At 38.2% G+C, this 25,380-nt stretch overlaps 2 protein-coding genes across 3 annotated transcripts; one reads left to right on the plus strand and one right to left on the minus strand.

Annotated features, from left to right (window-relative positions):
* Positions 1-1,417: 1,417 nt before the first annotated feature.
* Positions 1,418-6,082, minus strand: LOC117316356. The gene is made up of 2 exons (XM_033870898.1): positions 5,213-6,082; positions 1,418-2,400 (listed from the first exon to the last, which is right to left on the minus strand). Exons 1-2 carry the CDS (start codon positions 5,655-5,657, stop codon positions 1,418-1,420), a joined length of 1,428 nt encoding a protein of 475 aa, XP_033726789.1. The 5' UTR covers positions 5,658-6,082.
* A 293-nt stretch (positions 6,083-6,375) lies between these two features.
* On the plus strand, positions 6,376-24,142 carry LOC117316790 (sphingosine-1-phosphate lyase-like). Of its 2 annotated transcripts, XM_033871560.1 has the most exons (13): positions 6,376-6,797; positions 11,610-11,756; positions 15,565-15,667; positions 16,288-16,453; positions 16,704-16,820; positions 18,787-18,938; positions 19,197-19,296; positions 19,565-19,679; positions 20,317-20,438; positions 22,434-22,536; positions 23,157-23,275; positions 23,434-23,541; positions 23,588-24,142. In XM_033871560.1, the coding sequence occupies exons 1-13, from the start codon at positions 6,545-6,547 to the stop codon at positions 23,597-23,599; spliced, it is 1,617 nt and encodes a 538-aa protein (XP_033727451.1). In that variant the 5' UTR covers positions 6,376-6,544; the 3' UTR covers positions 23,600-24,142. The 2 variants fall into 2 exon arrangements, with proteins under 2 accessions (XP_033727451.1, XP_033727450.1); XM_033871559.1 differs by having other exon boundaries at positions 6,380-6,797; positions 23,434-24,142.
* The last annotated feature ends 1,238 nt before the right edge of the window (positions 24,143-25,380 follow it).

The raw sequence follows: 25,380 nt of genomic DNA on the forward strand, positions 1-25,380 counted from the left end.
AGTAGCCTCTAACGCATCATGAAATTTGGTAGCAGGTATACTTGTTACACTCTTCCTGTATGGCGAGTAAAACAGTTTAAAACCAATTTTACTTAACATATTAAATTTACAGATCTATTATATATTCTGTATTGGTTGGTGAAGACCATGAGGAAGCTTTATGGTGAATTTTCCCTTGCGCGCCATGAAGTTAGATGTGTTTGACGCCCGATGATATCCCTGGTGGTTCCATTGTCACAGAATTCTCTCCCCTGCCTGGTCAACGATATTTACAACATAACAACTGTATGCCCGTAACAATTTATTGTATAACACATTAGAAGGCGTCAGCCAGTAAGGGTGCCATGCTCCACTTTACTTAAATGTCTCTGGTATGCAAATGGCATAAGCAAGGCAACCCCAAAAGGAAATACACCTCTAGCACTACATGCAAGCTTGTTATCGAACACACAGCTTTAAGCATCTACATGATCAAACTCAAATAAATGAAGATCAATTTAAACAAAGCTCAATTAAACAAAACTCAAATTAAACATAGCTCAAATTAAACATAGCTCAAATTAAACATAGCTCAAATCAAACAAAGCTCAAATTAAGCAAATTAATAATACTTATGAATAAGCATGTTAATAAGCAAACATATTAAACACAAATACAAGCAGTTTGAGGGGCCGCATGGGGTCCTATCTATGACCAGGGAGGGAGGGAGGGAAAACAAAGTTGACACGCAAGCCAAAGTATCTCGAATGAATAAAACTTCTGTGATTCAAACCTAAACCGGGACCTAGGGGACCCTGGGTAAATCGGGGATTGGACGGAGGCCGTGAGTACCAGCTTACTTCACTGACCAATCATTGGACCCACAGGGACACACCCCTCACAGGCCCAGGCAAACGGGAAAACAATTAGCCATTTTACATTAAAATTTTACAATTCTCTCCCCTGCCTGGTCAACGATATTTACAACATAACAACTGTATGCCCGTAACAATTTATTGTATAACACATTAGAAGGCGTCAGCCAGTAAGGGTGCCATGCTCCACTTTACTTAAATGTCTCTGGTATGCAAATGGCATAAGCAAGGCAACCCCAAAAGGAAATACACCTCTAGCACTACATGCAAGCTTGTTATCGAACACACAGCTTTAAGCATCTACATGATCAAACTCAAATAAATGAAGATCAATTTAAACAAAGCTCAATTAAACAAAACTCAAATTAAACATAGCTCAAATTAAACATAGCTCAAATTAAACATAGCTCAAATCAAACAAAGCTCAAATTAAGCAAATTAATAATACTTATGAATAAGCATGTTAATAAGCAAACATATTAAACACAAATACAAGCAGTTTGAGGGGCCGCCAAGCCTCCGGCCACCAAGCCCGAAAAAACTGCGGGAGGCTGATAACTTGGTTAATGATGCAATGCTAAAATTGCATCTCTCATGTTTCTGCAAACCTGAAGCCTATCCTCTAAGGAAAAACTGATATACGTTTTGTAGGCGTCGCTGGCCCAATCCCCCTGCACCTGAATTAACTCCCCTGGAATCCCCAAAGAAAAGGCCCAAGTGGCCCCTCCCCTGCGAAAACTATGCGAAGAGAACGAGGCAGCATCTAGGCCTACACTATGAATAAGTTCCCGTAGCCTCTGCTGAAATTGTGGGTAACAAAAGGGGACAATTTTCTTTCCTGTAGTCTTAAGGAAGGCTGGGGCCCTGGGACGTGCAGGGTTTAGATCAGTCATGCGAACAAAGGCATGTAAAGGACAAAGTGGGGACCCAGGAATGGCCACCAGAGGGGAACGCACGATCCGATGTCCGAATTGATTGGTCTTAGACCACTTTACGACAACCAAGAGGACCCCATCCTTTACTAAAATATCCTGTCGTAAAAGATGTTTACTAGGGTCAAATTTGTGACTACTATTAGGCATTAAATTAGACTTCCGCAGCATGAGATAGAAACTGAATAAAAACATACACCACAGAGTGGTGTCCTCTGGATCATCATGATCTAGTCGCTGATGTATCTTACCGAGAATCTGAGGGGTGATAGGTTTCGCTTGAGAGGGACAATGTGGGTTCAACCTCGACAAACCTTTCAAAACTAAGTTCAGTTCATATTGTCTAATGTCATACTTTAAGTTTAGCAACATGTGAAGAGTTTTGACTCCCGCTATATAGTTGCGAATAGAATCGACACTGATGAAAGTCCGACTTAAAAACTGAGCGTAAAGGCATATAATCTCCGTGCTTACCGGCAACGGCTGTTTCCGGAACGCTTCGCAAAACAGAAAATAAGCTTTCCATTGTGTACGGAAATTTCTATAAGTACCCTCAGCGAAGGCTGCTCTAGCGGACACCTTGAGATCTTTCCTAAGCTGTGACCAGGCAGTGTCTGGAAGGATGAAACAGGAGTCATAAAGCCTGATATCGCTAAAATTTACCTTATAAACTAGGAAAAGATACACTGCTATGTATATAGTGTCAACATATGTACAAAACTGAAGAAAAGGGTAAACCACCAAGAGAGGGATACATCACTATATATATACCCTGTCTCAACTACTATGTGTAGATAATCTACCAAGAGTGGGAGAAGGAGAACATGCTAGAGGGTACTACCTCCTCTACCAGGTCAACTTCCTTGGTCAAACGGATGAACTCCTGCTGGTGTATAACATCTAAATGCCACCTGGATAAATGGTCTGGTAGTCGATTTTGAATTCCAGAGATGTGTTGCGCCCTGATCTCAAATTCAAAACTAGCAGCAAAGTAACATATCTCTCTGAGACAGCTCTGCATAAATTGAATTCTGGACCTACCTGAGTTGAGGACCGATACCGTGGCTTCGTTGTCACATAGTATGACAATTCTCTTACCTTTAAAGGCACTGGCCCAGAGTTTTATACTCACCATAACTGTTAACAACTCTAGGATGTTTATACATGGGGACAGTTGAAGGATGGTGTCTGGGAACTCTGTATGAAAGTATCTACCCATGAAGTAGCCTCCCCCGCCTGTGAGACAAGCATCTGAGGCAAACTCAGTGTCTGGAGTGGACCATTGTTCCAGAAACATAATGGACACACCGTTATACTGTGCCAGAAAAATGTGCCACCACAATATGTCCTTTCTCACCTCTTCTGAAATACTCCAGGAACGATGACTGTCCTGACCAATCGACCGGAGCCAGTTCAATATACGGCTAACAAAAAGTCGACCTGGACGAACACAGGCAGCGACAAACTGTAATTTTCCCAGCAGGGATTGAATCTCCTTTAAGGAAGCCCTTTCCTTTTTCAACCATTCGCAGGTTAAGATTCCTATTTCCTGCAACCTAAAATCAGGGACCTCTAAGACCATCCTGACTGTGTCAAACAAGACACCCAAAAAAACCATACGAGTGGCAGGAGGCTCTGCCTTCTTCTCCGATTCGATAAAGCCACAATCAGAGAGAAGGGAACCAAGTCTCCAGAAAGCCAAATCTGCCATGTCCGGGCACTCAGCCCCTGCAAAATCATCTAGATAATTGAGGACCAGAAAACCGTCCTGCAGCATTAAGAACGAAATCAGACTTGTGACTCTTTGACAAATGTACGCTGCCGAACGCAAACCCATAGATAAGACCCGATCAAAATACATCTTACCTTCCCAAGAGAAACCTAAAAAACGAATATCTCCCGGGTCGATGGGAATTTGTCTGTAAGCCTTCCTAAGGTCTCTCTTGAAAAGACAACAACCCCTCCCTTTCTCCTTGATAATCTCTACCAGGTCATCTACCCTGGGGTATGACAATGAGATGGGGTCCCCTAAATATGAAGTCTTGGGGATACAACTATTTACTGACTTAGAGTCCGGAAAGCTCAAATCCAAAATTATGCGTCTTTCCTCAGAATCCCTCTTTGGAACTGAGTTTAAGGGGGAAATCACCATGGGTAAGGAAAACGGATTTTCCTCAAATGGACCTAACACCGACTCATTTGCCAACTCAATACGTAAATACTCACTTATTTCCTGAGGAAAGTCTGTAGCTCCTTTGTGATTTCTGTACTTGATAGAAGAACTTACCTCTGAAGTAGCCTCCTGGCGATGAATTAAGAGGTGGTTGTCTAACCCTATGGGAAAACCAAACTCTAAAAATTTTAAAACCTCTAGATCCGAGTACAACTCTAACCTGTCTTTCATATATCTGATGTTAAAATTTGACTTAACAGGGGTCCTTTGGGTATTAAAATTAAAGCAGGATTGAACCTGTAAATTTCTAACAGTTTCTTCGAGTACCTCAGAAACTATATCATCTACAGCGTCTATAGGTATATGTCTATAATCAATATCTTGGCCACCCGATACAAACAAATTACCTCCAAATTCAAAAGGCACATACTCGGGTTCTATAATTGAGATGTCTGGATCTATCTCAATACCTACAGACGGGACGGTTAGTCACAAGGCATTTGGACATGTCTCTGCTGATTCTCTGCTGATTCTTTTTACCCCATCTTTTTTCCAACATGTGGCACAGATATGTAGCAAATGCCTTTTGACACCCCGTATGTCGCCATCATGATCCCCTCTTTCGCTACAACGATTTTTCTGAAACATTACACAAAACCAAACTCTCCCAGAGTCCGACTGAATCGGACCACTATTTCTGGGTTTCTCATTTTTTTGCATCAACACATGTTTCGCCAAAATTGGGACTTCAATACTTGAGGGATCATCTGACCATGATCTCTCACCCAACTCTATCTTGCGAAGCCATGCCGCATACCATGCAAGCAAGGCTTTCCATTCATAAATATTGCTATAATACACAATTTTCTGAAGGAATACTGTCCTTCCTTCCTTCTCTGAAGCAGAGCTCGTCTTGGAAATTATCTCAAGCTCTCCCGCCACAAATAATTTAAAGGTGAGATCTTGAAACTGGGGATTCTTACTTACATATTCGTATTGAAGAAAGTGGTGGGGATAAGCTTGAGGGAATTTCACGACGTCTCCAGCTTTAGCTTTCAAACCAGATCTGAGTTTTTCACCCTTACGTGCTCGTTTAAAGCTATTGTAGGAAGCCGATGAGGCGACTGATAGAGTGTCAGAGTCAGTATCACTACCGGAAAATTCCGGCAACACCCTGGACATCTTCTTGCTCGATCTGCTGACCAGCTGGTCCATTTTTCTCAGTTTAATCAAGTCTATGTCGTTAGGCATACCTGAACCAAGGCCAGTCGCTGCTGATTGAGGCTGATCCTGCTGGATGTCATCTAACTGCCTCTGAAGATCATCCCGCTTCTTCCTTCTGTCCTTTAATGCACTGTTCAATCTGGCCGACTCCAGTTTTTTCTCTAACAGCGCGATCTCCCGGTCTGCCTCCTCAAGGCGCTTGTCCACATCACTAACCAAAGGAGACTCGATGCAAACGTTCTCTAGACTGCGATTAGCCCGGGGCGTGACAGATTTACCCCCTTCAGCCATTTCTGCACACGAAGCGAAAAATAGGTCCTCTTGATTTGCAATGTTTATAGACAGTTCTTGAGGGTTCGTTTCAGATATATCGGACACACTACTGTTCCAATTCCCTTCGTGTAAGGATCGATAATCAATTCGGGATTTGGTTCTACGATTTCTCTGCATGACCCAATCAAGTTCATTCACCATTCACCGGCCATATTAACAAGTGCGTAAATCGATGTTCCCAACACAAATCGGATCGTTGGACTCGTAGCTCGGAGTTCCCAACACAATGGGAAATAAATCGAGAGTTCGTAATTATACAGCTTAATCAGGTTTCGTGTCGAAGAATTGATTCTCCTGATCTTCTGTTACTCGAATATGCTCGTGATTGATACCATCGTAATGAAAGTTCGGTCGTATGTGCCCGACTTAGGCTCCGAACTTCCGACTTGACGTGACAAAAAACAAAGTTGACACGCAAGCCAAAGTATCTCGAATGAATAAAACTTCTGTGATTCAAACCTAAACCGGGACCTAGGGGACCCTGGGTAAATCGGGGATTGGACGGAGGCCGTGAGTACCAGCTTACTTCACTGACCAATCATTGGACTCACAGGGACACACCCCTCACAGGCCCAGGCAAACGGGAAAACAATTAGCCATTTTACATTAAAATTTTACCATTAGTTCTGATTTTGAGAATCAACTTCATCCGGATTTCATCTATATATATTTGCATTGCGGCTGACTGAAGCAGAAGACATGCACACTAAATCTTCCTGAAGATCTAATTACTAATATAGAGTGCTCTACAGTCTGTGTATAGGGGATTCGGTGATGACTGGTTTATCTATACATGGTGATATAACCGACAGTATATAAATGGAACGAAGACGGTAGACATAACTACATGTACGCGAGATAATCAGCTACCTTTACACCGTACAGGTATATAACAGCTGATAAAATCTCAGGTACGAATACGTACCCTATACCTATTGTATACATAAGGAAAGGTAGGTGGGTTTATCCGGCTCCATCCTTTCCACTGCCAACTTCCGGATTCACTAACTCATTTTTTTCAGTTAATAATGTCTTTCTTCGATTATATAGAACATGGTGTATTTACTGCGGTCCTTACTGTGTTGATAAGTATCTATTTCCGGAAGGGACGACAGGAGGTGTTCCGGATTCTGGTTTTAATACTGAAACAGTTGCCAGGTGTTGATTTTGTTATTGGTAAAATTCTTCACAATGAAGTCAAGAGTTTTCTCAGCACGACAAAACTAAACGAGGCCAAAAAGAAGGGAAAGAAAGGATCAGAAGTGCAGCTACCACAGAAAGGTGAGGGGTCATCAGGGTGAGGGGTCATCAAGGTGAGGGGGTCATCAATCAGGTACACATTTCTGATAAAGCATAGTCAGCTTGAGGTTGAGGGGGTAGGGGGATGGGGGCTGAGTGCTGTCTCCGGAAAATACGTATATAGACTACATCGTATAGTCAACAAATTTTGTAGTCAAATATTCGAAAGAATATAATAGCGTAAAAACAAACATCCGTTGATATCATATTATTTTCCCAATGACAAACATTTTGTTCGATATATTACTCGTCCCGAAAGGAAACACATTGTAAAGGATTTAAGTCAGCTACATTTAATTATTACGTAACGACTCGCACCTGACACACAATATAATTACATATCTACAAACAGTCTATATAATATAATTACATATCTACAAACAGTCTATATAATATAATTACATATCTACAAACAGTCTATAGAATATAATTACATCTCTACAAACAGTCTATAGAATATTATTACATATCTACAAACAGTCTATAGAATATAATTACATCTCTACACACAGTCTATATCATATAATTACATCTCTACACACAGTCTATATAATATAAATACATCTCTACAAACAGTCTATAGAATATAATTAAATCTCTACAAACATTGTATATAATATAATTACATACCTACAAACAGTCTATATAATATAATTACATACCTACAAACAGTCTATAGAATATAATTACATCTCCAGAAACATTCTATAGAATATAATTACATCTCTACAAACTGTCTATATAATATAATTACATATCTACAAACAGTTTATATAATATAATTACATATCTACAAACAGTCTATAGAATATAATTACATATCTACAAACATTCTATAAAATATAATTACATCTCTACAAACAGTCTATAGAATATAATTACATCTCTACAAACAGTCTATAGAATATAATTACATCTCTACAAACAGTCTATAGAATATAATTACATATCTACAAACAGTCTATAGAATATAATTACATATCTACAAACATTCTATAAAATATAATTACATATCTACACACAGTCTATAGAATATAATTACATCTCTACAAACAGTTTATAAAATATAATTACATCTCTACAAACAGTCTATTGAATATAATTACATATCTACAAACATTCTATAGAATATAATTACATCTCTACAAACAGTCTATAGAATATAATTACATCTCTACAAACAGTCTATAGAATATAATTACATCTCTACAAACAGTTTTGAATATAATTACATATCTACAAACAGTCTATAGAATATAATTACATCTCTACAAACAGTCTATATAATATAATTACATATCTACAAACAGTCTATATAATATAATTACATCTCTACAAACAGTCTATAGAATATAATTACATCTCTACAAACAGTCCATATAATATAATTACATCTCTACAAACAGTCTATATAATATAATTACATCTCTACAAACAGTCTATAGAATATAATTAAATCTCTACAAATAGTCTATATAATATAATTACATATCTACAAACAGTCTATACAATATAATTACATCTCTACAAACAGTCTAAATAATATAATTACATATCTACAAACATTCTATAGAATATAATTACATCTCTACAAACAGTCTATACAATATAATAACATATCTACAAACAGTCTATAGAATATAATTACATCTCTACAAACATTCTATATAATATAATTACATCTCTACAAACAGTCTATATAATATAATTACATCTCTACAAACAGTCTATATAATATAATTACATCTCTACAAACAGTCTATATAATATAATTACATTTCTACAAACAGTCTATAAAATATAATTACATCTCTACAAACATTCTATAGAATATAATTACATCTCTACAAACAGTCTATATAATATAATTACATCTCTACAAACAGTCTATATAATATAATTACATCTCTACAAAAAGTCTATATAATATAATTACATCTCTACAAACAGTCTAGAATATAATTACATCTCTACAAACATTCTATATAATATAATTACATCTCTACAAACAGTCTATATAATATAATTACATCTCTACAAACAGTCTATAGAATATAATTACATATCTACAAACCGTCTCTAGAATATAATTACATATCTACAAACAGTCTAGAATATAATTACATATACAAACAGTCTATATAATATAATTACATCTCTACAAACAGTCTATATAATATAATTACATATCTACATACAGTCTAGAATATAATTACATATACAAACAGTCTATATAATATAATTACATCTCTACAAACATTCTATATAATATAATTACATATCTACAAACAGTCTATAGAATATAATTACATATACAAACAGTCTATAGAATATAATTACATATCTACAAACAGTCTATAGAATATAATTATATATCTACAAACAGTCTATATTATATAATTACATCTCTACAAACATTCTATATAATATAATTACATCTCTACAAACATTCTATATAATATAATTACATCTCTACAAACCGTCTCTAGAATATAATTACATATCTACAAACAGTCTATAGAATATAATTACATCTCTACAAACATTCTATAGAATATAATTACATATTTACAAACAGTATATAGAATATAATTACATCTCTACAAACAGTCTATATAATATAATTACATATACAAACAGTCTATAGAATATAATTATATCTCTACAAACAGTCTATATAATATAATTACATCTCTACAAACAGTCTATATAATATAATTACATATCTACAAACAGTCTATATAATATAATTACATCTCTACAAACATTCTATAGAATATAATTACATATCTACAAACAGTCTATATAATATAATTACATATCTACAAACAGTCTATATAATATAATTACATATCTACAAACAGTCTATAGAATATAATTACATATCTACAAACAGTCTATGGAATATAATTACATCTCTACAAACAGTCTATATAATATAATTACATCTCTACAAACATTCTATAGAATATAATTACATCTCTACAAACAGTCTATATAATATAATTACATCTCTACAAACATTCTATAGAATATAATTACATATCTACAAACAGTCTATAGAATATAATTACATCTCTACAAACAGTCTATATGATATAATTACATCTCTACAAACAGTTTATAGAATATAATTACATCTCTACAAACAGTCTTTATAATATAATTACATCTCTACAAACAGTCTATATAATATAATTACATCTCTACAAACAGTCTATATAATATAATTACATCTCTACAAACAGTCTATAGAATATAATTACATCTCTACAAACAGTCTATACAATATAATTACATCTCTACAAACAGTCTATATAATATAATTACATATCTACAAACAGTCTATATAATATAATTACATCTCTACAAACATTCTATATAATATAATTACATCTCTACAAACAGTCTATATAATATAATTACATCTCTACAAACAGTCTATATAATATAATTACATCTCTACAAACAGTCTATATAATATAATTACATCTCTACAAACAGTTTATAGAATATAATTACATATCTACAAACAGTCTATATAATATAATTACATCTCTACAAACAGTCTAAAGAATATAATTACATATCTACAAACAGTCTATAGAATATAATTACATCTCTACACACAGTCTTTATAATATGATTACATATCTACAAACAGTCTATATAATATAATTACATATCTACAAACAGTCTATATAATATAATTACATATCTACAAACAGTCTATATAATATAATTACATATCTACAAACAGTCTAAAGAATATAAATACATCTCTACAAACAGTCTATATAATATAATTACATCTCTACAAACAGTCTATTGAATATAATTACATATCTACACACAGTCTATATAATATAATTACATCTCTACAAACATTCTATAGAATATAATTACATATCTACAAACAGTCTATAGAATATAATTACATCTCTACAAACATTCTATAGAATATAATTACATATCTACAAACAGTCTATAGAATATTATTACATCTCTACAAACAATCTATATAGAGGATATTGAATGGTTTCCCGTTAAATATAACATATATTTCACGAGTATGACAGAATATCGAAATATTCTGTCATACGAGTGAAATATATGTTATATTTAATGGGAAACCATTCAATTTTCTTTTTATTGCATTTCATAAACTTAAAAACAAAATTAAAAACATCGAAAAATTAATAGCGTCAAAAAGTGCGGGAATCAGTAATGACGTCATCTCTTTGTGACGTTACTCCACGTCAACTTGACGGCGCAATTTTGGAAGGACTGATCAGCGCAATTTAAGCGTTTTCTGCTGTTATCGGCGAATATGTGCATGAATAGCTAACGTCAAGTGAGTATTTTGTCAAAAACTAGTAAGAATATTTCGGAAATACAGCAAAATAACCCATTTATCTATCTCCGCTTCGACTGGAAAAATAGGCAAGTTTCAACGAGGTGAATACAAAGGTCCGCTCTGATTGGTCAAAAACGGAAAACCTTATATTTTCACTGCAAAATCTGATATTTTCACTACTCATCGCTGCAGTGAAAATATAAGTTTTATTAGTTTGATAATTTTCTATATTTCACTGGCAAAAATGCAATAAAATTATATCTCTACAAACAGTCTATAGAATATAATTACATCTCTACAAACAGTCTATAGAATATAATTACATCTCTACAAACAGATATTCGGAATAACATTTTTCTTACGAAATCACTTACCTTCCAGCTATCCTGAAAATGTATCAATATTAGAATATTTTACTGTTATATAATTTGTAACAGGGGTGCCACACACAGAACTACTGGCGACGATGAAGAAAATGAAAGACTTGGAGACGAATTCCGACGATGGAAAGATCTTCGCCTATATCTACACATTGTCAGACGATCACTTCCAACTACAACGAGAGGCTTTCGACATCTTCAGTGGTAATCCCACCAGTAATGCGATCTCAACATGCCTAGTTAATCCGAATGTTTCTGATGTTTCATCAGTCTTTACTGACTGAGGCTAAAAAAACATCAGAAATCTCGGATTAATGCTAGGCCTGTCTCATAGACCCTCTTAACCCCGCGGCTCGGCAGATGACCCCAAAACATTTTCATGTCCTATCGGAAAATCGAAACCCTAGGTGCTTTATATCTTTTTTTGATTATGGTACAGAGTCATATGAGGATGGATGTCTAGGGGACACCAACAGTCATGGTCATATGAGGACAGGTGTCTAGGGGGACACCAACAGTCAGGGTGATGTGAGGACGGGTGTCTATAGGGACACTAACAGTCAGAGTTATATGAGGACGGGTGCCTAGTGGGACACCAACAGTCAGGGTGATATGAGGACGGGTGTCTAGGGATACACCAACAGTCAGGGTTATATGAGGACGGGTGTCTAGGTGTACACCAACAGTCAGGGTCATATGAGGACAGGTGTCTAGGGGGACACCAACAGTCAGGGTGATGTGAGGACGGGTGTCTATAGGGACACTAGCAGTCAGAGTTATATGAGGACGGGTGTCTAGGGAGACACCAACAGCCAGGGTCATATGAGGACGGGTGTCTAGGTGTACACCAACAGTCAGGGTTATATGAGGACGGGTGTCTAGGTGTACACCAACAGTCAGGGTCATATGAGGACGGGTGTCTAGGGAGACACCAACAGTCAGGGTCATTTGAGGACGGGTGTCTAGGGGACACCAACAGTCAGAGTCATATGAGGACGGGTGTCTAGGGGGACACCAACAGTCAGGGTCATTTGAGGACGGGTGTCTAGGGAGACACCAACAGTCAGTGTCATATGAGGACATTTGTCTAGGGATACACCCACAGCCAGGGTTATATGAGGACGGGTGTCTAGGGAGACACCAACAGTCAGGGTTATATGAGGACGGGTGTCAAGGGAGACACCTACAGCCAGGGTTATATGAGGACGGGTGTCTAGGGAGACACCAACAGTCAGGGTTATATGAGGACGGGTGTCTAGGGAGACACCAGCAGTCAGGGTTATATGAGGACGGGTGTCTAGGGAGACACCAACAGTCAGGGTTATATGAGGACGGGTGTCAAGGGAGACACCTACAGTCAGGGTTATATGAGGACGGGTGCCTAGTGGGACACCAACAGTCAGGGTGATATGAGGACGGGTGTCTAGGGATACACCAACAGTCAGGGTCATACGAGGACGGGTGTCAAGGGAGACACCTACAGTCAGGGTTATATGAGGACGGGTGCCTAGTGGGACACCAACAGTCAGGGTCATATGAGGACGGGTCTAGGGAGACACCAACAGTCAGGGTTATATGAGGACGGGTGCCTAGTGGGACACCAACAGTCAGGGTCATATGAGGACGGGTCTAGGGAGACACCAACAGTCAGGGTTATATGAGGACGGGTGCCTAGTGGGACACCAACAGTCAGGGTCATATGAGGACGGGTCTAGGGAGACACCAACAGTCAGGGTTATATGAGGACGGGTGCCTAGTGGGACACCAACAGTCAGGGTCATATGAGGACGGGTCTAGGGAGACACCAACAGTCAGGGTTATATGAGGACGGGTGCCTAGTGGGACACCAACAGTCAGGGTGATATGAGGACGGGTGTCTAGGTGTACAACAACAGTCAGGGTTATATGAGGACGGGTGTCAAGGGAGACACCTACAGTCAGGGTTATATGAGGACGGGTGTCTAGTGGGACACCAACAGTCAGGGTCATATGAGGACGGGTCTAGGGAGACACCAACAGTCAGGGTTATATGAGGACGGGTGCCTAGTGGGACACCAACAGTCAGGGTGATATGAGGACGGGTGTCTAGGTGTACACCAACAGTCAGGGTCATATGAGGACGGGTCTAGGGAGACACCAACAGTCAGGGTCATATGAGGACAGGTGTCTAGGGGGACACCAACAGTCAGGGTGATGTGAGGACGGGTGTCTATAGGGACACTAACAGTCAGAGTTATATGAGGACGGGTGTCTAGGGAGACACCAACAGCCAGGGTCATATGAGGACGGGTGTCTAGGTGTACACCAACAGTCAGGGTTATATGAGGACGGGTGTCTAGGTGTACACCAACAGTCAGGGTCATATGAGGACGGGTGTCTAGGGAGACACCAACAGTCAGGGTCATTTGAGGACGGGTGTCTAGGGGACACCAACAGTCAGTGTCATATGAGGACATTTGTCTAGGGATACACCCACAGCCAGGGTTATATGAGGACGGGTGTCTAGGGAGACACCAACAGTCAGGGTTATATGAGGACGGGTGTCAAGGGAGACACCTACAGCCAGGGTTATATGAGGACGGGTGTCTAGGGAGACACCAACAGTCAGGGTTATATGAGGACGGGTGTCTAGGGAGACACCAGCAGTCAGGGTTATATGAGGACGGGTGTCTAGGGAGACACCAACAGTCAGTGTCATATGAGGACATTTGTCTAGGGATACACCCACAGCCAGGGTTATATGAGGACGGGTGTCTAGGGAGACACCAACAGTCAGGGTTATATGAGGACGGGTGTCAAGGAAGACACCTACAGCCAGGGTTATATGAGGACGGGTGTCTAGGGAGACACCAACAGTCAGGGTTATATGAGGACGGGTGTCTAGGGAGACACCAGCAGTCAGGGTTATATGAGGACGGGTGTCTAGGGAGACACCAACAGTCAGGGTTATATGAGGACGGGTGTCTAGGGAGACACCAGCAGTCAGGGTTATATGAGGACGGGTGTCTAGGGAGACACCAACAGTCAGTGTCATATGAGGACATTTGTCTAGGGATACACCCACAGCCAGGGTTATATGAGGACGGGTGTCTAGGGAGACACCAACAGTCAGGGTTATATGAGGACGGGTGTCAAGGAAGACACCTACAGCCAGGGTTATATGAGGACGGGTGTCTAGGGAGACACCAACAGTCAGGGTTATATGAGGACGGGTGTCTAGGGAGACACCAGCAGTCAGGGTTATATGAGGACGGGTGTCTAGGGAGACACCAACAGTCAGGGTTATATGAGGACGGGTGTCAAGGGAGACACCTACAGTCAGGGTTATATGAGGACGGGTGTCTAGGAGGGACACCAACAGTCAGGGTCATATTAGGACGGGTGTCTAGGTGTACATCAACAGCCAGGGTCATATGAGGACGGGTGTCTAGGTGTACACCAACAGTCAGGGTCATTTGAGGACGGGTGTCTAGGGATACACCAACAGTCAGGGTCATTTGAGGACGGGTGTCTAGGGGGGACACCAACAGTCGGGGTCATTTGAGGATGGATGTCTAGGAGGGACACCAACAGTCAGGGTCATTTGAAGACGGGTGTCTAGGGGGGACACCAACAGTCGGGGTCATTTGAGGATGGATGTCTAGGAGGGACACCAACAGTCAGGGTCATTTGAGGATGGATGTCTAGGAGGGACACCAACAGTCAGGGTCATTTGAAGACGGGTGTCTAGGGGGGACACCAACAGTCGGGGTCATTTGAGGATGGATGTCTAGGAGGGACACCAACAGTCAGGGTCATTTGAAGACGGGTGTCTAGGGGGGACACCAACAGTCGGGGTCATTTGAGGATGGATGTTAAGGGATGGGGACGTATGTGTAAGGAGATACCAACAGTAGAAAATAACTTGACGATAAATGAACGTAAGGATAAGAATGTATTGAAATTTCACGATTATATAATGAACTATTTATGGAAATGTCTAAAACACGTTGTAACATGTTTATGTTTTCAGAAAAGATTGGACATTCCATCGACCACGATGCTCTAGTGAAAGAATTTCATCATGGATTTTTACACGAAAATGCCCTCAACCCAATGTTGTTTCCTAGTCTCAGGTAAGTCAACTTACTATCAATAAGCATTACTATACGAGGGCTGATCGATTAGTTGTGAGCCTCATATTGTAGGATTTTAATTTTGCCGGACATATTTGTATTATTTTTCAACATAATCCCCTTGAGTATCTATGCACTTTTGCCAGCGTTGTTTAAGGGCCTCAATACCACTTTTATAGAACTCCTTTTCTTGGCTGTTCAGAAAGTCATCAACTGCATGGTAGAGTAAAGGTTAGGGTTAGGGTGCCTGAAATAGCTGTTTTCAGTTTTGGAAATAGATAAAAGTCTGATGGAGCGAGATCAGGTGAATAAGGCGGATGTTCAATCAATTTAAAGCTACAATCGTGAATGGCAGCCATCGATTTTGACCGATTTTGTCCTTTTTGCAAAAGCCGCTAGTCTTGTTTACTTTAGAGTGCTACCTTGTCGATATAAACTAACCAAATGAGACCAAATCTTAGGTACACAGCCCTATATACAAAAATCAAATGTAGTCAGAGAATAGTGGGAATCCTCCTTCAATACGAGGCTCACAACTTATCAATAAGCCTTCGTACATCAAGTTCAATGCTCTTTAGTAGTGGGAAATATAAACACAGAAACACATTTTTATTATTCAGAAAAATGGAAACGGAAGTTGTTAGAATGACGGCATCAATTTTAAATGGCGATGAAGACGTGCTGGGATTCATGACTTCCGGTGGGACTGAGAGCAATGTCATGGCCGTCAAGACCTTTCGTGACAGAGCGAGAAAATTTCTTCCCCATATCACTGAGCCGGAAATAGTAATGACCCTATTTAGATTCTTAAATGCTTTGAGTGCCCTTAATAGTTTTTGGGACTAAATTTGAACGAGCAATGAAATCGAGAACAGGCAAGCAAGCAGTTTATTCTTTAAATCAACAAGCACTGCATTATCCTTGTAATTTTGTTCAAGCCTTGTTGAAACTTTTGTTTTTCATTTTTTTCCCCAGCAAATGTTGGTATGACACAAACACTGCAAACAACATTAACATTTTTACAATTATTCACCAGGTGGCGCCCAGAACAATACATCCGACCATTGATAAAGCTGCTCAATATTTTGGTATGAAGGTCATCCATACTCCTCTTGGTTCGGATTTCCGGGCCGACGTCAAGGCGATGGAAAAGGTAAGTTCAAACTGAGGCTAAATTTATCATATAAGCATGCATTACATTTATAAGAGCTGAATCTAAATATTATCAAAATTGATAAATTGATTGGATTAAAATAGCATTTTCTTATACTGTTGAGAGGAATCGACGTATATAAGCCATATACTCGATATAAAATTTTCGTTCCGTTGCAAAGTGGAAAAGGGTTGAAAACAGGAGAAGATAACCGATATCTCCCTCCGACAAGGGAGATAACTAAGTGGACCAAGCCTCCATTAAGGAAATAATTTTAAAATTAAATGAAACAACTGTTGATAACATAGTTCAGGTTTTATTGAAGGGCGGTCTCCCCTGGGTGAGGGATGTTTGCGTTTAATGTATATATATTTTTTTAGGGGGTTGGGGGAGGGGGGGGGGGGGGGGGGGGGGGAGGGGCTGCGGTTTGTTCAAGTTTATCTCCTTGTGTGTGAAACTGATGTCGGCTTTAGAGTGCTAACTCAATTTAGAATAATAACGATTTTCAACATTTTCATTCAACACTCAGACACATAAAATACGTGTTACATGAGGAAACATACAAATACATTTGAAAGAATGGACAGTTGGTTTTAGAGCTCTCCAGAAATGAAATACATTTACATATCATTGATTTAGCGAATTTTTATATTTCAGCATAAGCACATGTACACACATATATGTACAAACAAATATATACATACAAATATATACATACAAATGTATAACATACAAATGTATACATACAAATGTAAACATACAGATATATACGTACAAATGTATACGTACAAATATATACATACAAATATATATGTACAAATATATACATACAAAACATATACATACAAATATATATGTACAAATATATATGTACAAATATATACATACAAATATATATATGTACATACAAATGTATACATACAAAAATATACAAACAAATGTATACATACAGATATTAACATGCAAAAATATATACATACAAATATATACATACAAATATATATATGTACATACAAATGTATACATACAAATGTATACAAACAAATGTATACATACAGATATTTACATACAAATATATACATACAAATATATACATACAAATGTATACATACAAATATATATATGTACATACAAATGTATACATACAGATATTTACAAACAAATGTATACATACAGATATTTACAAACAAATGTATACATACAGATATTTACATACAAATATATACATACAAATATACATACAAATATATACATACAAATGTATACATACAGATATTTACATACAAATATTTACATACAAATATATACATACAGATATTTACATACAAATATATACATACAAATGTATACATACAAATGTATACATACAAATATATACATACAAATACATACGTACAGATATATACATACATGTATGAAGTGAAAAAAATAGTTTGTTTCCATGTGAAAGTAAGAATAAAGATATAATAATAAAAAAAACTCGACGACTGACTTTCAAGCGCTTTCGCAGCTCTTGCTGCTCATCAGGAAAGAGTTTATTTTGAAAAGAATGCATATAATTAGATACTATAAACACGAAATACTTTTAACGAGAGTAATCAGGATCCACACCTAGTCACATTATATTGACAACGGGTCAATCGGTCGTCCACTCCAAAAATGCTGAGCAGGAGTAACAACCATTATTATAGACTCTGGTATGTTTCGGCCAGGGGACAGAGCCCAAAGTCTTTCTCACAGGGGCGAACGCTATACTATAGGCCAAACGTGAGATATTGTCAAGTGAGACATTAGGAAGACTTATATTATTGAGGAAGAAGAGCAAAACATAAGATCTCAAATGTTGATAGAGAATAACTTGTGAACATTAATAACACCACCTTCAGCTGGAAATGTCTTTAATATCTATAAATATCATAGGATTGATATTATTTGTATCGCATGTCGCCTTCATTCTTCATAACAGGCAATTGGTCCAAATACAGTCATGCTGGCGGCCTCCGCGCCACAGTTTTGTCATGGGATCCTAGACCCGATTGAGGAAATTGCAGCGCTTGCGCATCGCCGGGGTCTTCCACTTCACGTCGACGCTTGTTTCGGTGGTTACATGTTGCCATGGTAAAACACTTTAAAATGGTGAAACTTTCATATATGATTAATTTGTTATACGTGAAATAGATTACAGAGGGCCTTTTAAATATTCACTGTTATTTGATAGGAACATAGAGAATAATATTTCCTCTCTTTTCCAATCGCTGGACAATTCTGATTTGAAATCTTTACATTGAATAAAAAATAGCTAGACTAGTTTAAATATTAATTGCATAAAAATATATAAGAAAGGATTTCTCAAAGAAGGTTATCCTGTCAATACAGGGTCGAGAAACTGGGTTATCCTGTTCCGAAGTTTGATTTCCGAAATCTGGGAGTGACATCCATGTCGGCAGATATTCACAAGTACGGATACAGTGTTAAGGTCAGAGTTCGATTTCAAGATCATGATTTCTATTTCCAATATAAATTACCTAAAGTATAAATAACGTTGGAGTTAAGGGTTAGGCAAATGGCACTACAGTATGTACATGTACATTTACCTGTTCCTGTACAATATATATTTACCTGTACATGTATACTTACTTACTTGTAAATGTATATTTACCTGTACATATGCATGCGTGACGAAATATTACCTCTAAAGATATATAAAATGATAAGTGTTTACTGATATGTGTTTACTGATCCAGGGTTCCAGTGTGATACTCTACCGGAACGCTGATATCCGGAAGTACCAGATATTCTCCTACGCGGAATGGCCAGGCGGATTATATGGAAGTCCGAGTATGGCGGGGACAAGACCAGGTAAAGAATATTTTTGTATTGTGTTCTTTCTTTCTTAAAACTTGGCCGGTGTACTCCCAATTTCAGGTTGATCCAAGGGTACCCATCTCAAAATAGCGTTCTGGGCAGATCGATATCGATTAACCCCCCATGAGCTGCAGTGGTTGCACGGACTCTTTTCTACATCAGGGTACTGATCCTCCTCATTGGTATACGGTTCCATTCCTCATCCAGCGCTAAAGTCAACATAGCGTCGTTGGTTGGAGGACTCGGCCTACGTCTTATCCTTCTGTCCAACTCGTCCCGTACATGTTCTTTCGGGGGAGAGGGGTCAAGGTCAACCTGAAACCTGACGAGGATACTAGATGTGCTTTGACGACATTTTCACAGATGACAGAGTGGTTCTTTAAATCAGATTTTTTTTTTTATTTTCCGTAAACTAGACATGACCTTATTGCGTTTCTTGTTCCTTTCAGTATAGATATATGAATTATCATCATCTACACTTGTACTCGCGGGTTTAAATTGTAGATTATAAGGAAAGAAATATCACAAAATGTTAAATGCCGATGTGCAAGATATTCACCTTAACTGAAGATATTCTTACTGTCAGTACAAAATGTAAACATTTTGCAGAGTATACGTGTCTGTTTTAAAGGTGGGAACATTGCCGCGGCCTGGGCATCAATGATGGCCCTAGGTGTGGATGGTTACATGGAACGGGCAAGGGAGCTCATGGAAACAACCAACAAGCTCAAAGAGGGTGTCTCAAAGATACAGGCACGTATTCATTTAACAATCTGGTGGCAAAAGAGAGAATTTGAGAACTTGTTTTGTAGCCGATGTAGTTTTGGTTAATGCAAGTATGTATTATCAAAGAAAGGAAACGTTATTTATTACCTTAGTAGCTCGATGATTGGTTTCGTTGTTACTAACTTCGTTTTTATTTTGAGGACGTGACTAAATTAGCTCGGATTCGTCCTAGATTTGTATAACCGGTGTCGTCGTGACCTAGATTTGTATGACGGGTGTCGTCGTAACCTAGATTTGTATGACCGATGTCGTCGTGACATAGATTTGTATGGCGGGTGTCGTCGTGACCTAGATTTGTATGACCGATACCGTCGTGACCTAGATTTGTATGACGGACATAACCAATGTCGTCGTGACCTAAATTTGTATGACCGATGTCGTAGTGACCTAGGTTTGTATGACCGATGTCGCAGTGACCTAGATTTGTATGACCGGTGTCGTCGTGTCCTAGATTTGTATGACCGATGTCGTCGTGACCTAGATTTGTATGACCGATGTCGTCGTGACCTAGATTTGTATGACAGGTGTTGTCGTGACCAAGATTTGTATGACCGATGTCGTCGTGACCTAGATTTGTATGACCGATGTCGTCGTGACCTAGGTTTGTATGACCGGTTTCGTCGTGACCTAGGTTTGTATGACCGATGTCGTCGTGACCTAGATTTGTATGACCGATGTCATCGTGACCTAGATTTGTATGGCAGGTGTCGACGTGACCTATATTTGTATGGCGGGTGTAGACGTGACCTAGATTTGTATGACGGGTGTCGCCGTGACCTAGATTTATATGATCGATCTCGTCGTGACCTATATTTGTATGACGGGTGTCGACGTGACCTAGATTTGTATGGCGGGTGTCGACGTGACCTAGATTTGTATGACGGGTGTCGTCGTGACCTAGATTTGTATGGCAGGTGTCGACGTGACCTATATTTGTATGGCGGGTGTCGACGTGACCTAGATTTGTATGACGGATGTCGCCGTGACCTAGATTTGTATGACGGGTGTCGACGTGACCTAGATTTGTATGACGGGTGTCGACGTGACCTATATTTGTATGACGGGTGTCGACGTGACCTATATTTGTATGAAGGGTGTCGGCGTGACCTATATTTGTATGACCGACGTCGTCGTGACCTAGATTTGTATGACCGGTGTCGTCGTGACTTAGATTTGTATGACCGACGTCGTCGTGACCTAGATTTGTATGGCGGGTGTCGTCGTGACCTAGATTTGTATGGCGGGTGTCGACGTGACCTAGATTTGTATGACGGATCTCGTCGTGACCTAGATTTGTATGGCGGGTGTCGACGTGACATATATTTGTATGACGGATGTCGGCGTGACCTAGATTTGTATGACCGACGTCGTCGTGACCTAGATTTGTATGACCGGTGTCGTCGTGACTTAGATTTGTATGAACGACGTCGTCGTGACCTAGATTTGTATGGCGGGTGTCGTCGTGACCTAGATTTGTATGGCGGGTGTCGACGTGACCTAGATTTGTATGACCGTTGTCGGCGTGACCTAGATTTGTATGGCGGGTGTCGTCGTGACCTAGATTTGTATGACGGGTGTCGTCGATTAAGTAGAAGACGCTTACCATTCCGGAACACCCTGTCTTATTCTCGTTGTACTCTTTACAAGGGTCTCACACTTTATTTATATTTTGTACACATTTTATCGATTTGGAGTTAGAATGGTCATTTCGTTTGGATGTTTTCTTGGTATGTTATCAAGTGATTGTTGGAGCAATAGAGATATATAAAATGTACCTGTAAACCGGGTCTAGTTGTAGTCAAAGCAAGCAGATATCATAACCGTTCTACCGTGACTGTCTTTATCTAAATATATGCCTTTGAATTTCTGTATATGCAGTAAATATTTATACTTGATCCATATAAATGTATGATAAGCCTACTCATGTAACACCTATGTAATTCTCACTTCCTTTCATGACAGGGTTTATATGTTTTGGGAGAACCGGTTATGACGTGTTTCTCTATCGGATCGAGTGATCCGGATGTAGACATCCAGGCAGTAGCGGATGCCATGGGTAAAAAGGGTACGTTTATAAGATGTTTCTACTTTATAATATTCTATTGATATATTTACATACTGGTATATTCTTCTGTCCACAGCGTTCATTATGGATGGCATAAAATGATGAGTCAATAATAGTTGCTGGTTTTACAGTCGTAATAACGATGTCAATGTTAGATCGACAATGGCATATCGTATCAAAAATTCACCTTTTCTTCCTCGTATTTAAGGTATAATGAAGAGAAAAATGGCATGATCTTTAAGTCTGCCATTATTCTCTGTAAAATTTATTGTATTAACAATTGTAAAATAGGTTATACATGTAACAACTTCATTTAGTTGACCCGGATCGAACCCTGACCACCTTGATGTAGGCGTGTGATTTACCAATGTGTCACTCCTCAGGTATTCTATGTAAAAACACTTCTCATATTTCAGATTTAGCTAAAAAAATACCTCCATCGCCTTATGTTTATAGCCAAAACAGTACACACTTTGATGAAGAACTAAGGAAATCATTGAAGTTCTAATTCAATGTCTCGTATTTTCAGCTGAAATGTGTAGGGTCGTTCTGAAGATAAAATTGTAGTATTCCATTGTAGCATCAGATTGTATATTTGAGAAAATGTACGTCTCCAACAGGTTGGCATATGGAGAGACAGCAGAACCCAAGTTGCCTACACTGTTCTATACTTCCGCATCACGTGAGGGTGTCAGATTCTCTGTTGAACGACCTTGACGAATCCACACAAGAGGTCAAGGTCAGTGAAGACATAAACACGTAGCAAGTAATGATAATTTATTGTAATTTTACTGTTGATTGGTGCTATGTATATGGTTCTATTAAGTTATCAAGGCTATTACTTTGATCACATCGGTAATCATTTTTATTTATTTATTTATTTATCTATTCATCTAGAAAAACAAGTCTTTGGCGAATGAGGGGACGGCGGCTATGTACGGCATGATTGCAACCATACCAGACAAGGCTATAGTCCAGGACTTCCTAGTAGAATTCTTCAGCGAGGTCTATAAATAACTCTGACGTAATCCAAACTGGATTGATTAGCGAGGTCTATAAATAACTCTGACGTAATCCGCAACGAGATTGATTACTGCCGTCTTTAAATGGCTTTAGACGTATTACACAGTCATATTGTTCGATGACGTCTGAAAATAACTCTGATGACGTTCACTGACGTTTTTTCATATATGTGGCGTCATCCATAACCAGATTACCCAGCGAGGTTTATGAACAATTAACTCTTAGGATCGTTCACTGACGTCTACAATAAACGAAATCAACAACCACATTGTTATTCGATATCTACAAATAACTGACGTAATCCAAACTAGATTGATTAGCGAGATCTACAAATAACTGACGTAATCCAAACAAGATTGATTAGCGAGGTCTATAAATAACTCTGATGTAATCCAAACTGGATTGTTCAGTGAGGTCTATAAATAAATGTTTGTCATGTTTTTCAGTGTAGATTAAAATAAACGAGGTAATCAACAACAGGATTGTTCATCGAAATATACGTATGACTGATGTAATTCACAACCTTGTTTGCCTGGGTTATAGGAATTACCCTGCTTCATAAACACTTACATAAGACATTACACTATGGATATTTGTTTTTTGTTGTCATAATAAGAACGCTGTATTTTCTGTTCAAAATAATGTTAAAGATGTCAATGAATTTCATAAAACACTCATAGCAATGAGTATTGAACACGACTTACTTCAAAACGTACAGTGATATACATATGTAGATCAAAACGTACAGTGATATTGATCAAAACGTACAGTAATATAGAATACCTCCCGGTAAAGGTTATCGTCGTCCTTCTGAGTCTCCATTACTTTATATATCACCGAATATGTACGTACTAATTTATCTAAAAACAAATCGTTTGTTTCGTGTAAAGTCGGTGTGTTCTTTGGAAAAGATGTGCAGCTATTTACAGATACAGTTTGTGATTCAAAGAAATCAAGCAAGGTGAATTTTTAATGAAGTTCTTCTTTTGAAAATTATTTATTGAAAAAAATTCAACCAAATTCGGTTTGCGTTAGGCAGTATTATATAAATTTGAAAATAAAATGCATTTTGTTTCGTTTCATGAAAGGAATGTAGTTCACATCCTGAATATTATTATTTTAAATTAAAAAAAACCTTTACTAGTTCAATAAAAAATATTGGTCCCAGTTCTTATGAAAGTGCAACATTAAAAGTTGAAAAATTGACTTAAAAAATCCAACTTTCTTCAGTGAACACAATCCCATTGTTAACATAAGTTCTGGTGCCATATATAGCATTAAGTCAGGATAAAAATGGGACCTGGTTACAATCAAGGGTCGTGGAAGATGAACGGATTTGTTTGAAAGGACATCACTTTCGAAATGTTTCACATTGAAGAAATATAAAACAATTCCGGGAAAATGTAAAACTGACAAAATGATGTATTCTGTCAGGGTAATCACGTGGGGGACATGGTATAAAGAAATTGTCAAAGTGATATGTTCCCGAAGGGGTCAATGGGAGGGGCCTGGTATGTCTCCTATCAAATCGAGGACAGTATCTGATCTTAATGACTCAGCGGAAGTCTTAATTTACGGCAAACATTAACGTCCTATTTTTATAATGATGTCAGTGCGTATTAATACAGAGTGTAACCTAACAAGGGATGCCAGGGGGACCTTGACGACCACCATTGAATTATCTTAATTTGTTCAATGAAAGTGTCTTTCTCTAAAATGGTTTTGTTCTATGTTCATGTTTTGTATTATCTGCTGACCAATCCCAAAATTGAATATGAATTAAATTAAAAAAAAAGTAACCAACAATTGAAATTTGAAAGA

Source organism: Pecten maximus, chromosome 18, assembly GCF_902652985.1.
Source record: "Pecten maximus chromosome 18, xPecMax1.1, whole genome shotgun sequence".
NCBI classification, from domain to species: domain Eukaryota; kingdom Metazoa; phylum Mollusca; class Bivalvia; order Pectinida; family Pectinidae; genus Pecten; species Pecten maximus.